Source organism: Saccostrea echinata, unplaced genomic scaffold (assembly GCF_033153115.1).
Source record: "Saccostrea echinata isolate AGI-Se365-2 ecotype Australia unplaced genomic scaffold, CSIRO_AGI_Sech_v1 ptg000028l, whole genome shotgun sequence".
NCBI lineage: Eukaryota > Metazoa > Mollusca > Bivalvia > Ostreida > Ostreidae > Saccostrea > Saccostrea echinata.
The window spans coordinates 8,011,318-8,027,500 of NW_026889777.1; the positions used below are offsets into that span (position 1 = coordinate 8,011,318).

Sequence of the window (16,183 nt, forward strand, 5' to 3'; positions counted from 1 at the left end):
AGTTGTACATATAGTAAAAATAATTGTGCATATGGTCAATATAAGATAGAAACATAATAGACTATGTACAGGCCCACTGGAAAGGGGGAGGGGGAAGTATATAATTACAAAAGAAAACTAGAGGCACTGTAAGCACTGAGCTTACAAAATGATTCCTCCTGCTCCCATATGAGTATACTGGCAAAGTCCACTTTTTGTTATGGGAAACCCCAAATAACTGTCTGATTAAACACAAAATAGGAAGTGCAAATTGGCACTATGTAATTAAGACTCTATAAAAGTCTCATTAAATTTTATTAAATGGTATAAGAGGAGTTGTGGATAAGAGATGGGTACCCCCTATATTAAAGAAAGAATGGCAATATCCATTTCTAGTTATCGTAAATCCCAAAAATCTGTCTGATCAGCACATAAAATAGAAGGTGCATAATGGCACTATTAAATAGATTCTGTGAAAGTGTCAATATATGTCAGTGGTATAGGAGGAGTTGTGGATAACAGATGGGTACCCCCAAATGATATAGAAAGAAGGATGTGTCCATGTTTTGCTGCCCTTAACCCCAAATATCTGTCTGATTAAAATGTAAAATAGGTGGTGCATGATTGGACTACGTAATGAAGATTTTGTGAGAGACTCTTTAAATTTTATTCAGTGGTATAGGAGCTGTGGATAAGAAATTACCCCAAGTGTTACGCTTTTCAAGCAGGGGGTATAATGATGCTAACTCACAATTTGAGCCCCACAGTAATTTTCCAAGAATATACTAATGATACGATAGAAAACAAAAACAAATTTACAGCAGTTTCGCTTCTTCAAAATAATGAATGATGACCTTTTTAAGATGAAATTGCTTACTTGATTTATACTGCATCACATAGTCAAAGGGGAATAACTCCTGTTAACCTAGTTGACTTACCAGTTACCATGGTGTCCTGTAGTGGATGTTCAAACATGACACTGAAATGCTGTAGAGAGGTGCAGACTAGCTGAAACACCACTGAGGACAGTAAATCTAAAATAGAATTTGTATGATTAATGGAAAGTCAGGAATGGTACTAATAAAGGACAAAAGCCCCAAAGGCTTTTAAAACAGTCTTCCATGGTAAGAGGCCCATAGGCCTTGAAAATTTATCACGAGATCCTCAACCCTACCATGAAATTGGTCCTTTGATAGAACTCTTTTTTTTAATATCCATAAACTTTTTCTCTTACATGCTGAGGAGTAAAGATATTTAGAAACAATATATTTTAATTACAATCAACTTAGACCCATACTGGAACCTGAGCTCTAGGGATACAATTTTTCAATTTATACTATACAGTGCTAAAAGAGTTTTCATGAGTTGGCAAAAGATGCTAGACTACCAGAAACTGAAAATAAATTTTCAGATCAAAACTTAGAACCTGGTATGACTAAATGTCTGCTAGATACTGTGAAATCCATAATTTTCATGGAGATCATTTTCCTTGTTTTGTTAAAGAGACTCAAAAATTCATATCACCAAAGGTAGAATACAAATGTTAACTATTGTACTGAACTCTCTCAATTTCCACCTACCCTGTTTTGAGTAGTGTTGTACTGTTAAACACTGTTAAACACTGTTAACCCTTCTCCTTTCATAACCTACCCTGTTTAGCCTATTTGAGGTGTATATAACCACTGTGCTGAACCCTTAACCTCTAATAACCTACCCAGTTTTGCATAGGGACGTATACAACTGTTAACACTGCACTGAACTCTTTCCCTCCATTAACCCACCCTGTTTTGCATAGGGTTGTATACAACTGTTAAACACTGTTGAACCCTTCATCTCCAATAACCTACCCTGTTTTGCTTAGGATCGTATACAACTGTTCAACACTGTTGAACCCGTCATCTCCAGTAACCTACCCTGTTTTGCGTAGGGTCGTATTCAACTGTTAAACACTGTTGAACCCTTCATCTCCAGTAACCTACCCTGTTTTGCGTAGGGTCGTATACAACTGCTGACCACTGTGTTGAACAATAACTGTTGGCGTAGCAGGTTCAGTATGTTGGCAACATTTGTTGGGTGCGTAAAGGGTATTCTACTGACCATTCTAGCTGTCTGGTCTAAAGAACTCTCTCCGATATCCGTCAGATAATAAGCATGCTGCTGGTCTGGTAGAGTCTGGAATGTACATTGCAATAATGAAGGTAAAAAAAATCATTAAGAAGATTTCATATTTTCAAAATTGTATGAATGAATAAACAGGCAAATGTATAAATAAATGCAATCTTCAGGTCACTTTTTAAATGTAGATAATCTTAGCAATCTCTTCCATTCAATTTGTATTCAATGCTGTGATATATATTAACTTCTGATATTCAGAATGCATCTAAATTCTGATTACTAAGGTATAAAACACATCTCAATTCTGACCGCTGAGAAATAAAAGAATTCAATTCTGATTATTCAGATATAAAACACATCTCAACTCCAAATGCTGAGATATGACACAATTCCCAATTCTGAGATGAGAACCCACCACATAGAACTCTGAGCCTGGTCTGGCTTTGCCATTGGAGGACTGACTAAGCAGCAACTGTAGTAAAGTATCAGGTGCCCCTTCTGTTATCACATCAATATCTACAAACCAAAGCCAAGTTACAATGTACTTCACAGACATACAAGATACAAAATAACTCATACATCAATATCTACAAACCAAAGCCAAGTTATAGTGCACATCACAGACATACAAGATACAAAATTACTCATGAATGCCACAATTAAAAATAAAGAAACTGACAAAATACCCCCCTCCTCTCATTTAATTTTTCTGAAAGAAAAAATTTCATGGACGATTACAATGATTAGTGATTTAGTAGTGGATTTCGACCTGTGACTTCCTGTATGGCCTGGATTATGGATACAGCTACAGGGATTGGTTTGGCCAGCACCAGAGTAAAACACGCTGGCAGTGATGTACTGTTGACCTGAGATAAGGCTTGGAAAGATGGCAAGCTGTAGAGACAATGTCATCGCGTCAATAACATCAATAACATCAATAACGCCAATAATGTCAATAACATCAATAATGTCATAAACATCAATAAAGTCAATAACGTCAATAACATCAATAACGTCAATAACATCAATAACATCAATAATGTCAATAACGTCAATAACATCAATAACGTCAATAATATCAATAACATCAGTAATGTCAATAATATCAATAAGATCAACAACGTCAATAACATCAATAATATCAATAACATCAATAATGTCAATAGTCAATAATGTCAATAACATCAATAATGTCAATAATCAATAATGTCAATAACATCAATAATGTCAATCACATCAATAATGTCAATCACATCAATAACGTCAATAATATGAATAAGGTCAATAATATCAATAACGTCAATAATATCAATAAGATCAACAACGTCAATAACATCAATAATCTCAATAACATCAATAATCTCAATAACATCAATAATCTCAATAACATCAATAACGTCAATAACATCAATAATGTCAATAATCAATAATGTCAATAACATCAATAACGTCAAATACTTCAATAACATCAATAAGGTCAATAAGGACAATAACATCAATCACATCAATAACATCAATAAAGTCAATAATCAATAATGTCAATAACATCAATAACGTCAAATACTTCAATAACATCAATAAGGTCAATAAGGTCAATAACATCAATAAGGTCAATAATATCTATAATGTCAATAATATCAACAATGTCAATAGCACCAATAATGTCAATAACATTAATAAGGTCAATAAGGACAATAACATCAATCACATCAATAACATCAATGAAGTCAATAACATCAATAAGGTCAGTAACGTCAATAACATCAATCAATACTACTGGTTCTTTGGGATACAATTCTAAATTCTTATTCCATATTAGATGTTACAATAGCATGAATTCCTACATAATAACAAGGCAAAGATTTCAACATTTTGGTTAAAATTTCAATTAATCACAAAAATTTTATACACAGCTTGACAAAAACTATTTCTGTGAAATTTGAACACTGCCCTTAGTTTGACCCTGTAATAAGGAGTAACTTAGTAAGACCCTGTACCTTTTGCCATCCTGCTGTATGACAGACATTAATGGTATCGTCTGTAGTCGTCGATGAGGATGCTGTTCTATACACACTGTAACACTCTGTCCCAAACCATTCTCTGTTATGGCTGAAATCAACAGGTTTATAATTACTACATGGAATTCATACATTTAAAATAATTTACTCCTCAAGTCCTTCAGGGACTTAAATCACCTAATATGTTGCTAGTTCAGCGATTGTTGGATTTTTATAATAAAATTACAGTCAAACCTGGTTATTCTGAACTTATGGAACTGATGAAAAACTTCAAGATATTCAAGGGTTTGACATATCAAGGGTACGATACATACAGAAAAATGGTTAAGACCTGCAAATGACTTCAACATATCCATGTTTTTCGACATCTCCTTGTTTGAGATACTAAAACCGTAGTTCAACTGTACATCCCATATAAAATTGCTAATGTTTCTTTAAGTAAAAACTGAGCTTTTCTTGAAATTGTTTGTAGAGTAAAGCTTCTTTAGTACAAACACACAGCAAATTTCCAGATATAGTGAAGTTTATTTAGATCCCCAACAGAATTCTTACCATTTACTTGTAATCGAAGACTGTTAAGCATATATTATCCCAGTTTCCAACTTTCTTTAATGTCCCTAGCATACCCAACAAACTTAACAATGATTCCTTTTGTTTACATTTATCAACAAAAATGTAAATATAAATCAAAAATGTTGTCTAATAGAATTAAAATACATAAAACAACATCCCCCGACACACTTAGCTTTCAAATAGATATCAAAGAGAAAACATGATCATTAGTGCAAGATGAAATTAGATCACCCAGAGAAAAACCCATAATGGTCAAGCAACTTTCTCAAATATGGCTTCCAAACCCAGTCCACTTTACCACTTTAACCTTTACAAAACCCAATTCAAACTAGATTTTACATTCCATAAAAGACATCCAGATAGCATTTTATTTACAAACCTTCTACAGTCATTGGATATGGCGACCTAGACTTCTTGTTCAGCAAATCATAGGGAGATACATAGTATACAAGCTTCATTGGGCAGCCTAAAAGACAAAAACAAATTTAAATACAGGCAATTTAAGAACACAAAATATCTCCCTATTTAATTTACTAACACAGTAGGGATGGCAATCAAATACAGAATTGCTAATCAGTTATCTGAGGACAGTCTTAGTTTTGGAAGCAATAATAAATCAACAAAATCTATTTCAAGTATGAAATCGACAAGGTAACAAATACAAACAAGATTATATATTGGAAAGCTATGCTCATTTTTCCTTGTTTGATGCATATTGTTATCTCTTAACTTAGTGATGAGAATTTCAACATTCAGTATCGACCAGTTAAACAACAGCTTACCTCCTTTCCTTGGCAATAGGATTCCTAAGGGAGACTTGTGGATGCAGTTTGACACACCTTTGATGGAACTGAAACAACAGAAGTCGTAAATACTTGAAAGATGAATTCAATCACAAAATACAAACATTTTGAATGATTTCTCTGAATGCAACTTCAGTTTAAACAGGACTTATCCAATCACATGGGGGAGGGGGGGGGGGGGGGGGGGGCTGTAATTTATACTAACCTCAGGATGCTTCCATATCAATATTACTAATCATAGCTTTGCTATACTTAGCCAGAAGAATTTTAAATGCATAAAGGTTCCAATTTTTTTTTAGATAAAATTTAACTTTGTCCCCCTCAGATATAAGTCACCAGAACTTTATATGTTATAAAATTGGTCTCAACCTACTTTTAGCTAGTGCAAATTGGGTGAAAGCTTTAGCTACTGGGCTTTAGTAAAATAACAGGTGACAAAATTTTTAACACAGTGAAAGACTCAGACGTTTAATTTTCCCACCATCTTACCTCTGTAGCTGGGCCAAACCATTCAGGTCTGTCTCCAGTGCTTGGAGAGCTAGAAACAATTTGGATTTCTGCTTCCTACAAATAAATTAACATTATCCTTTATATAATAATCAATGCAGTAATTTTTGAATCTACTGTCTATGTAAATCTAAATTAAACATTTAAAAACATTATATTAACAAACTGTTGTTTTATTGTTTTGTTTGAGGCTTTTTTTTACCTATCTCCTGGTACATTATATATATTCTGTAATCCTTTCAGGTGAACAATAAATTCTTCAAAATTTCCTTGTCTGAAAAGAAAAGGGGTAAAATTTAGATTTTGGGGAACAAGCTAGATAACTTACTAACTAGTCAGCAAGGACCCCACTGAGGAAAATATATCTAAGAATGGGTTGGAGGGATGTTATTGTGATAATCTGCTAAAAAAAAACAAAAATACATAGAAAACACACAAGAGGCCCATGGGCCACAGCGCTCACCTGAGTAACTTTGGCCTTGCTGTTTTTCACCTGATTCCTCCCCCCCTGTAGTTCTTATTGTGGCCCAGCCCTACCCCTAGGGGTCATGATTTGAACCATTTAAAATCTACACTACCCCAGGATGCTTCCACATAAGTTTCAGCTTTTCTGGCCCAGTGGTTCTTGAGAAGAAGATTTTTAATAATTTTTCCTATATATTTCAATGTAAAACTTGGATTCCCTATTGTGGCCCCGCCCTACCCCGTGGGTCATGACTTGAACAATTTAGAATTTACACAACCCCAGGATGCTTCCACATAAGTTTCAGTTTTTCTGGCCTAGTGGTTCTTGAGAAGTAGATTTTTAAAGATTTTTACTACATATTTCAATGTAAAACTTGGATTCCCTATTGTGGCCCTGCCCTACCCCCAGGGGTCATGATTTGAACAATTTAGAATCTACACTACCCCAGGATGCTTCCACATAAGTCTCAGCTTTTCTGGCCAAGTGGTTCTTGAGAAGAAGATTTTTAAAGATTTTTCCTATATATTTCAATGTAAAACTTGGATTCCCTATTGTGGCCCCGCCCTATCCCTGGGGTCAGGACTTGAACAATTTAGAATCTACACTACCCCAGGATGCTTCCACATAAGTTTCAGCTTTTCTGGCCCAGTGGTTCTTGAGAAGAAGATTTTCAAAAAAATTTACTACATATTTCAATGTAAAACTTGGATTCCCTATTGTGGCCCCGCCCTACCCCCGGGGGTCAGGACTTGAACAATTTAGAATCTACATTACCCCAGGATGCTTCCACATAAGTTTCAGCTTTTCTGGCCCAGTGGTTCTTGAGAAGAAGATTTTTTAATGAGCCCACCCAATTTTTGTATTTTCTTGATTATCTCCCCTTTGAAGGGGACTTGGCCCTTCATTTTAACAATTTAAACTCCCCTTCACCCAAGGATGCTTTGTATCAAGTTTGTTTAAAATTGGCCCAGTGGTTCTTGAGAAGAAGTCGAAAATGTGAAAAGTTTACAAACGGACGGACAGACGGACGGACGGACGACAGACAATGGGTGATCAAAAAAGCTCACTTGAGCTTTCAGCTCAGGTGAGCTAACAAGATCTTTCAAGGCCCTGCAGTACTCTTCTAACAGTAAATTTGACCTTTGGACTTTGACCTTTGAGTCTCAGAATACATATGATAGAGGTCATTTTTAAATTGTAGAGTGAATAAGAAATCTGCATGTTAAAATAATACTTTTGTAACACAAATTTTTTATCTTTAAGATTTATTAGAGGCCACAAAAAACAAAATTACTGTACTCTATGAAAAAAAAGACTCAATTCAAGTCATCATTAAGAGTTACCTGTATTTAGATATTTGTAATTATCCTTAAAAAAAAAAAACAAAGACAGTTATAGGAAATTATAACAAAATAGCTATCAAGCTGTTGTTGTTAACCTAGGCTTTCCTTATAATTTTTAGTGAATTACTAATTACTATCGGTGAATAGGAAACAAGATATTCAAGTAAGTATTATTTAATATATGACTGATATATCCACTATTTCCACTATGGCTTAATATTCGCAGAAAATTCTTAAAATAGTGTACATAGCAGAATTAAGACCATCGTAATGTTTTCCACTTTTACAGTATTCAAGCCATGTTTTCTTATAACCAATCTTCTGTTATGTAATAAATAAAATGATACCAAGTTTAAAAACTAGAGATAGTCCACTGGACGTCACATGTATGCAATTGGTAATGCAACATTTAAAGAAATGTACCTTGCTTCAACAATCCAAGGTAATACAGTACAATTCGTTTTTTATCATACCGGTTTTATATCATACTTCTTTTTTTATCATAGATATCTGAAACACAAAACCATTTCTTAATAATTCATTATAAATTTCATCTGTTATTATCATAGGTAAAAGTATACACTTCGCTTACTATAATAAAAAATTTCCGTCCGTATTATTTTTTTCACACCTTTTCACTCTTGGGACAATCAACAAAACAAAAGATAACACCTATCTACACCTGTGATTCATGCACTGTCGCTTGTCTATACACAATGGCTTGATTTTCACTTTGAAATTTGCCGATAGTGAAAGACTGGGGAGATTAGTCACACTTCAGTGCACTTACCTGAGCGATTGACAGGGAGCCTGTTTATTTCATGAAGTACATGACAGGATAACACGAACTCTTTTTTTTCATAACTTATTTTCTACTTATGTTAATCCTGAATTGTACGTTCGTAATAAATACGTTTTACCAAATGTGTTGAAACTAAATTTAGTGTCAATATTAACCCAAGCTTTCTTACGCTTGGTGTCTGGATCAATGTTCATAGTTAATTACATTTACAAAACTACCCGATTAATTAAGAAATAATTAAGTGAAATTAACTCTTTCACCAGTCTGTCCAAGCGGCTTTGAATGCATATGCTCATCAGTGTATCAATTAATTTTAATTATACGGCGACATTAAGTGTAAATAGGTAATTTTTTTATGTCTACTTTGGATGAATAAAAGAAACAATTTGAATGCATGCTTTGTTGCTGTGTTAATTTATTTAATATGTGACCAAAAAAAAAAAAAAAAACGAAACGAAACATTGGTAATTTGAATTGACCATAAATTGAAAATGAAAGTAGATCAAAATAAACAAGATGGATGCCAAGGGATCTAGAAGATTGAGTTTGAAGAGTATTAAGCTTTATTTAAGTGAATTTATTTATAATAAAAAGTTGAAACAGTAAGTAAATATTGTGAAATGATATGTCAGTTAACTTGTATTTCAAATATACTTAAAAAATCGAAATTATATGTAATGTAAGATGTATAATACATCCAATAATTTACACAAACGTCGTATCGTTAGCCGTCCGACATGAATTTCAGCCGACTATGGTTATTATAAAAGTCGCTTATTATAAAGTTTTGGCCTGACAAATAAATTATGATAATAAACGAATTGTACTGTAGTACATTAGACACAATTTTCTATTTTTATATACAGAAATGATATGTTGTTGACTTTGGTGTAACAGTAGGTAGTATTCATTTATACTATCTATTTTACTACTTATTGATATTAAAAGTTCATTTTCTCTATAGGTAGCAAAATTATGTATCTCTTACATAAGTATGGTTGACATTCTCTCAAAGAGATTTTTTCTATGTGTGAGGCTGTGTGAAGTAGTCCTTAATGAAAATCAATGACATGAACCAAGAGCAAACTGAGGGAAGAAGTGAAATTCAAGTTCAAAAGGAAAATCCAGGTCAGATAATTACGATACAATTGAATGCTCTCATGGATTTATATTTGGAACTAGGTTAATGTAAAATGGGGAATAAAGAGGTCAAGGTTGTAGAAAAAGTCGAAGTCAGAAAATTATGATACAGCTGAAATATATTAGAATAATTTTTTTTAAGGAAATAACTTCTGAAGTTTCTTTGTAACTGAGCTAATGCAGTGTGAGGGACAGACCTGGGAGAAGAAGGATTCAGGTACAGAACTTGCGATATATCTCCAATTTACCACTAAATATGAAGTAGGTCCACGTTATTGCATCAGAATAGTTATGTTAATAAACACGACTTCTGACATTGATTTTTGACCATGTGACCACATGAAAAAGTTTTATAAGAAAAAATCTGCATTTTCTTTTTTCATTAACAATTTAACTTTTGACCAAGTGATCACGTAAACAAGTTTTCAAATTTAGAAAGAATTGCATTTTGTTTTCAATCAAAATTTTAATTTTCAATTTAGTGACTACTCAAACAAGTTTAAACCCTACAAAAACAAGAGATGTTTGTGAAACACTTATGACAACCCCCCTCCCCCCCCCCCCCCCCCTTGGACATACATTATAAGGTGCACAAACCTTTATTATGGGCAGTATACATTATGGGCAGTGTACATGAAAATGAAATTGACCTTTTGAACTTAAAATCAATAGGGGTCATCTTCCAATACTATCTGAGATGCTTCAACCAGAAATAGTCATCTACATTACATCTTTGGCAAAAACACATTTCTCATGATATATCAGTAACTAATTTGTTCAACCTTTGCAGAGATAATAAACAGAAAGTAAATAATTGGAATTTTTCTAAGTTCAAGGGTCATAACTCTGTCAAAAATTGCTTGATAGTACCCAAAACAGAATATGACCTAGATATTCTTATGATAAATCTGTATACCAAATTTCATTTCAGTATATGCAACCTCTGCAAAGAAAATGAACGGGAACTGTTGGTGGACCGACAGACAGACAGACTGATTGACAGACAGCAGCAAAGCAATATGCCCTCCCTTCTTCGAAGGGGGGCATAAAAATTCAATTCCTTCTTCTGATGTAAAATTTTGCAAAAAGAAAAAAAATGGTAAGTATTTTGATGAACTTACCTCAAAACTTCTAAAATTTCATCACAGCTCTGAAAAATAAGAGACATTCAATATTAAATAATATTAAGTTCATCAAAAGATGCTTATTTAACAACTTCTTAAAAAAGACACTATAATGTAGAGCATTGTAATCATAACGACTCAATATTAGATTAAATTAAGTTCATCAAAAGATTCTTATTTAACAACTTCTTAAAAAAGACACTAAAATGTAGAGCATTGTAATTATAACCATTATGACCCCGACATCCACACGTTTACAATCAGCGATATTTTTACTCATAGCCATTTTTTCATGACATGGCATTTAAACACAATCCAATTTCCTTTTGACAACTTACAGGTCAACCAATTCAGAATTTACCAAGATATATACAGCTGAACTTCAGTTATCTCGAATACCCTGGATATGTCGAAGTGATTTGAAAGTCCCAACCACTTATTCTTTAAGTATTTTACCCTCGATATCTTGAATCCTTGGATATCTCAAAGTTTTTTCTTGGTCCCATCGAGTTCGAGATAATAAGGTTTAACTGTATATATAAGTCAAATTCTTTTTTCATATCTATGGTAGAATGATCGCCCAATTAAAGATGTTGACATTTATGTCAAACTTGAGACAATTCTTGTAAATGATAATCATGTAATAATTAAATATACATACGCTAGGTTCTCCCTGGTGACTAACACGAACATCTTTGACAAGGCCTCCGGGATCAAAAATGATTTCAATTCGGAACATTTCGTTGCTGATAATGGCACTCTTTTCCGAAGAAGCAGGAATGGTGAACATTAGGCCGACCTGTCTGGCGGACGCTTCCAGTCGTTCTAGAAGAGTCTGCTGACTGACCACTAAAACACAAAATACTCACATCTTACTATTTTTAACATATGCTTGGAATCTTCTTGTAGTAAATTACCTGACAGATGGTCAGAGAGGATAAAAACATTACCTCTCAATCTTTGATATTGGGGCATAAAAATACATTATAATTACAGACTGTGAAATGATGTGCAGTGATATTACATAACAATTTTATCCCTGATGAATGTACTATCAAGCTTATTAAAGGTGAGAAGCTTTAAGCTTGATTAATTAGCATGTCTCAAGCTCAAGCTCCTTTTATTTAAATCTTTGTCTGTAGAGGCTGCCTTATACCCAGTTTTATGTTTCTCAGCTGAGAGATGGAGACTTTACACTGATTTATCCCCAATTCATCAAATTAAACCTAAACTTAAGAAGTACAGTTTTTAGAAGACTAAGACAATACAAATCAGTACTGTCAAGCACATTACAACATGCTGAGATTTAAACAAGCGGCCCTTTGATTAAAAGTTTAACCCAATGGACAATGATTTCATTAGGATAAATCTAGTCTTTCATAATTACAATTTTTTTTTTTAAAGTTTTTACAACTTACCCTCACTGTTTAATATGTAATTATAGTGTACAATCACTTATTTTCATGGCGTCAAACTTTTCAGGGGAAAATATTGGTTCATGGGGATTTCATGGTTGAATACAGAAGCATGATACTCTAAGTTTGAAAATGTATCATTTCTTGGAGGACATTAATTTATCAATCTCTTCATACAAAAAAAAAAAAAAAAAAAAAAAAAAAAACAGCAAAATTAAACCCCAACATAATTTAGTGATTTCACTGTAAATGACAAACCTTTGATGCAGCTTTGAAGCCTGTCCAAACATGACCGTATTGTAGTGACATCCTTTTCTTCAACCATCATTTTCTTGTCCTACAAAACAAATACTAAAAATGATGTCAGCCTATAGAATTTTACGACAACAATGAAGATGGACTGCATGAGAGAGAATCAGCATCGCTTTGATGTGTTTAAGAACTGGAGCTTCTGTGAGTTTTTTTTTTCCAATTGACCTACATGCTGAACTGAACACAGATGCAAATTGTTTACCTAGAGCATTGTACAATAACATGTCTTTATGATTAATGTTTTATTTCAGACCTTCATACTTTACTGTATATAGCATCTACGCAGGTGTTATCTTGATATTGATCACATTTCAACATTCTCAGTATTTAGTTTTATTTTATTCAGAAGATCCCCATAATGAGCCAAAGGAAACAGATACAAGTTCTAAATATGACAACCAAGAAATAATACCTTTCCAAATCAACTGGTGGATGTAGATAGCATGAATGATGGTATTTTTTGTCTTAATCTTTTAAAAAAAACCATCTAAGAATGGAAGTTATTTAATTGTCAACCAGAATATTAAAATATAACTTGTGAAATTACAATGTTACACTTTAGCTTGTCTTACAGGGATTTATCAGCCTATTTTAGGAAATGCCATTTTTAAGGAATTGGGAAAAAATTATCAGCTTTTTGATGAAATTGGGAAAAATAAAAATCTTGCTTAAATATTCAGGGGTAATTCATTTAACATTTTAGCATGAACTCTAATTTTGGCAACCAAGCAGACAATTAAATATGATCCAACTTCATCACACAAGATCAATTTATATAATAATAATGAATAATAGACTAATAAAACTAAATTTGATTTAAATGGGTATAAAGTATTTTTTACAACTTAGGATAGTACATGTGTGTATGAGATTCCAATTTAGGTGATTAGAATCTGTTTTTGAAGATTAATCAGATAATAAACCTCCTGCAAAAAATTATACTACATGTATTTAGTACACATTTTCTCTAAGTCCCCTTTTAATATGTAAAATTGCATTGAAAATATATTTTTCCATCTGAAATATATGTCTACAGTTCTTACCATTCACTCGTAAATCAATTGAGTAGGTGGAAACAACTTAATAATTCTATATTATTACACCATATCATCGTTTCCAGAAAAACAGAGGAAATTCGGATTAAAAATCAGCGATGTTTACTAACAGTGTTTTTCAACGTGTTATGACTCTAGCTTTGCTAAATGAGATAACTAGAGGAAAATTACAGACAATCTGACAAATTTACTGAGATTTTTCCACGATAATTAAATATAAAAGCATTGTTCACCAATTGTGAAAAAATACTGCCAAATTGGGAAAAATTGAAGTCATTTTCAATTGGTGTTGGGGCCGAATTTCGGCCCCTGAGAAGGTACTGATAAATCCCTGTCTTATCTGGATGTCAAAAGGTAACTTGTACAATAATGTGGATGTCATTGGGTAAACTGGTCTAATCTGAATGTCAAAAGGTAAATTATTTAATCTGGTTTACAAAAAGGTAATTTGTCTAATCCAGATGTCAAAAGGTAATGTGTCTTACCTGGATGTCAAAAGGTATCATCAGACACCTGGATATCATATTAAGGTAACTTATCAGAAACCTGGATGTCAAAAGGTAACTTATCAGACATTGTGTTGTCAAAAGGTGACTTGTCTAATCTGGATGTCCAAAGGTAAATTTTCTTATCTGGTTGTCAAAAGGTAACTTGTCTAATCTGGATGTCCAAAATATATAAAATAAGAAAGACACAGCATCCTTTCTGGATGTCATAATGTTATATGGCTAAACTGGATGTAAAAGGTCACTTTTCTAATTTCAATGTCATAAAGAACCTTGTTTAATCTGGTTGTCAAATGATAACATGTCTTATCTACATGTCAAAAGGTATTGAAAAAAGTTTTCTGCTTAATTTACAGGTTATTTATTTACAAATAGAAAATCTAGCAAATTCAAATTGTTTATTGATTTTAAAAAAGAATCCACTTTAAGCTGATCTATGTTATTCACAGTCTTGCTTACAATGAATTCATGTTTTGGTACCATATTTTTTTTTAACACTGGAGAGTTTATTAAGTACATGTACTATATAAAACAGTTGCACGTCTAACAGTATAGCATTTGGTAATTTAGCACGATTGGAGACCTGCAATTTCTGTGACTTGGTCAAGACTATCCACAGCACATACAATTTACTAAGAAAATGAAGAGCTATCTAATAAACAGCAGCAAGGCTCTTCATTATCTATCACCGGGGCTACTGAATGGCTCCGATCCCAACTCAGAATAGGTATCTTTTCCCCAAAGTGAATGGTGTTTATTTCCAAATTGTCTTTAGTAATGGTAAAATTGATAACAAAATATCAGAAAACAAAACTGTGATGAGTTTCTTTACATTTGTTGACTTTCCAATTATCCCCAAAAATGTCACTAATTTTCCCTGAATAGGTGTGACAGTACCAAATTGAAAATGTTTTTCATAAATACTTCCATAATAGTCTGATGACCATGTTATATGAATTTCTATCCAACAAGAGGCCCATGGGCCACATCGCTCACCTGAGCACATTGGCTAGGCAAAAGCACAAATGAGTTCAGTATTGAAGAGATTACCAACTGGGGGGGGGGGGGGGGGGGGGCTTGAATTTTAAACTACCTGATGTTGCTTCCATGTCAATGTAACAAATGGCTTTCTTGTACTTGAGAAGATGTTCAAAAAAATTTCCCATATATTCCTTTGTAAAAATTTGATCCCCCATTGTGGCTCCTCCCTATCCCAGGGGTCATCATTTGAACAAATTTGAATCTACATGTACACTACCTGAGGATGCTTCCATATCAATATGACTAAACATAGCTTTTCTGTTCTTGAGAAGAAATATTTTTCTAATTCTTCTTAAGTAAAACTTTCGATCCGCCATTGGGCCCCATCCTACCCCAGGGGGTCATCATTTGAACAAAATTGAATTTACACTTCCTGAGGGTGCTTGCATATCAAAATGACTAAACATGACTGTCAGTTCTTGAGAAGAAGATATTTTCCTATCTAAAATTTTCTATCCCACATTGTGGTCTGACCCTATCCCCAAGGGTCACCATTTTAACAAAATTGAATCTACACTACCTGAGGATGCTTCCATATCAAAATGACTAATCATGGCTTTGCAGTTCTTCAGTAGAAGATATTATCCTATATATTTCTATTTAAGACTTTGATCCTCCATTGTGGCCCCACCCTACCCCCAGGGGTCATGATTTGAACAAACTTGAATCTACACTACCTGAGGATGCTTCCATATAAATATGACTCATCATGGCTTTGCTGTTCTTGAGAAGAAGATTTTTTAAGATATTATCCTATATATTTCTATTTAAGACTTTGATCCTCCATTGTGGCCCCACCCTACCCCCAGGGGTCATGATTTGAACAAACTTGAATCTACACTACCTGAGGATGCTTCCATATAAATATGACTCATCATGGCTTTGCTGTTCTTGAGAAGAAGATTTTTTAAGATTTTTCCTATATATTTCTATGTAAAACTTTGATCCTCCATTGTGGCCCCGCCCTAACCCTGGGGGTCATGA

At 33.5% G+C, this 16,183-nt stretch overlaps 1 protein-coding gene across 1 annotated transcript in view; it reads right to left on the reverse strand.

Annotated features, from left to right (window-relative positions):
• The window catches only part of LOC133194089 (mediator of RNA polymerase II transcription subunit 1-like), a 35,048-nt gene that overhangs the window by 8,389 nt on the left and 10,476 nt on the right, over nt 1-16,183 (reverse strand). Inside the window, exons 3-14 of the mRNA XM_061330048.1 lie at nt 12,544-12,622; nt 11,532-11,719; nt 10,868-10,896; nt 6,198-6,269; nt 5,978-6,052; nt 5,468-5,535; nt 5,065-5,151; nt 4,092-4,203; nt 2,864-2,988; nt 2,510-2,610; nt 1,959-2,151; nt 918-1,013 (exon numbers count right to left, since the gene is read on the reverse strand). Coding sequence (XP_061186032.1) covers nt 918-1,013; nt 1,959-2,151; nt 2,510-2,610; nt 2,864-2,988; nt 4,092-4,203; nt 5,065-5,151; nt 5,468-5,535; nt 5,978-6,052; nt 6,198-6,269; nt 10,868-10,896; nt 11,532-11,719; nt 12,544-12,622 — 1,225 coding nt within the window. The remainder of the gene's footprint in view (nt 1-917; nt 1,014-1,958; nt 2,152-2,509; nt 2,611-2,863; nt 2,989-4,091; nt 4,204-5,064; nt 5,152-5,467; nt 5,536-5,977; nt 6,053-6,197; nt 6,270-10,867; nt 10,897-11,531; nt 11,720-12,543; nt 12,623-16,183) is intronic.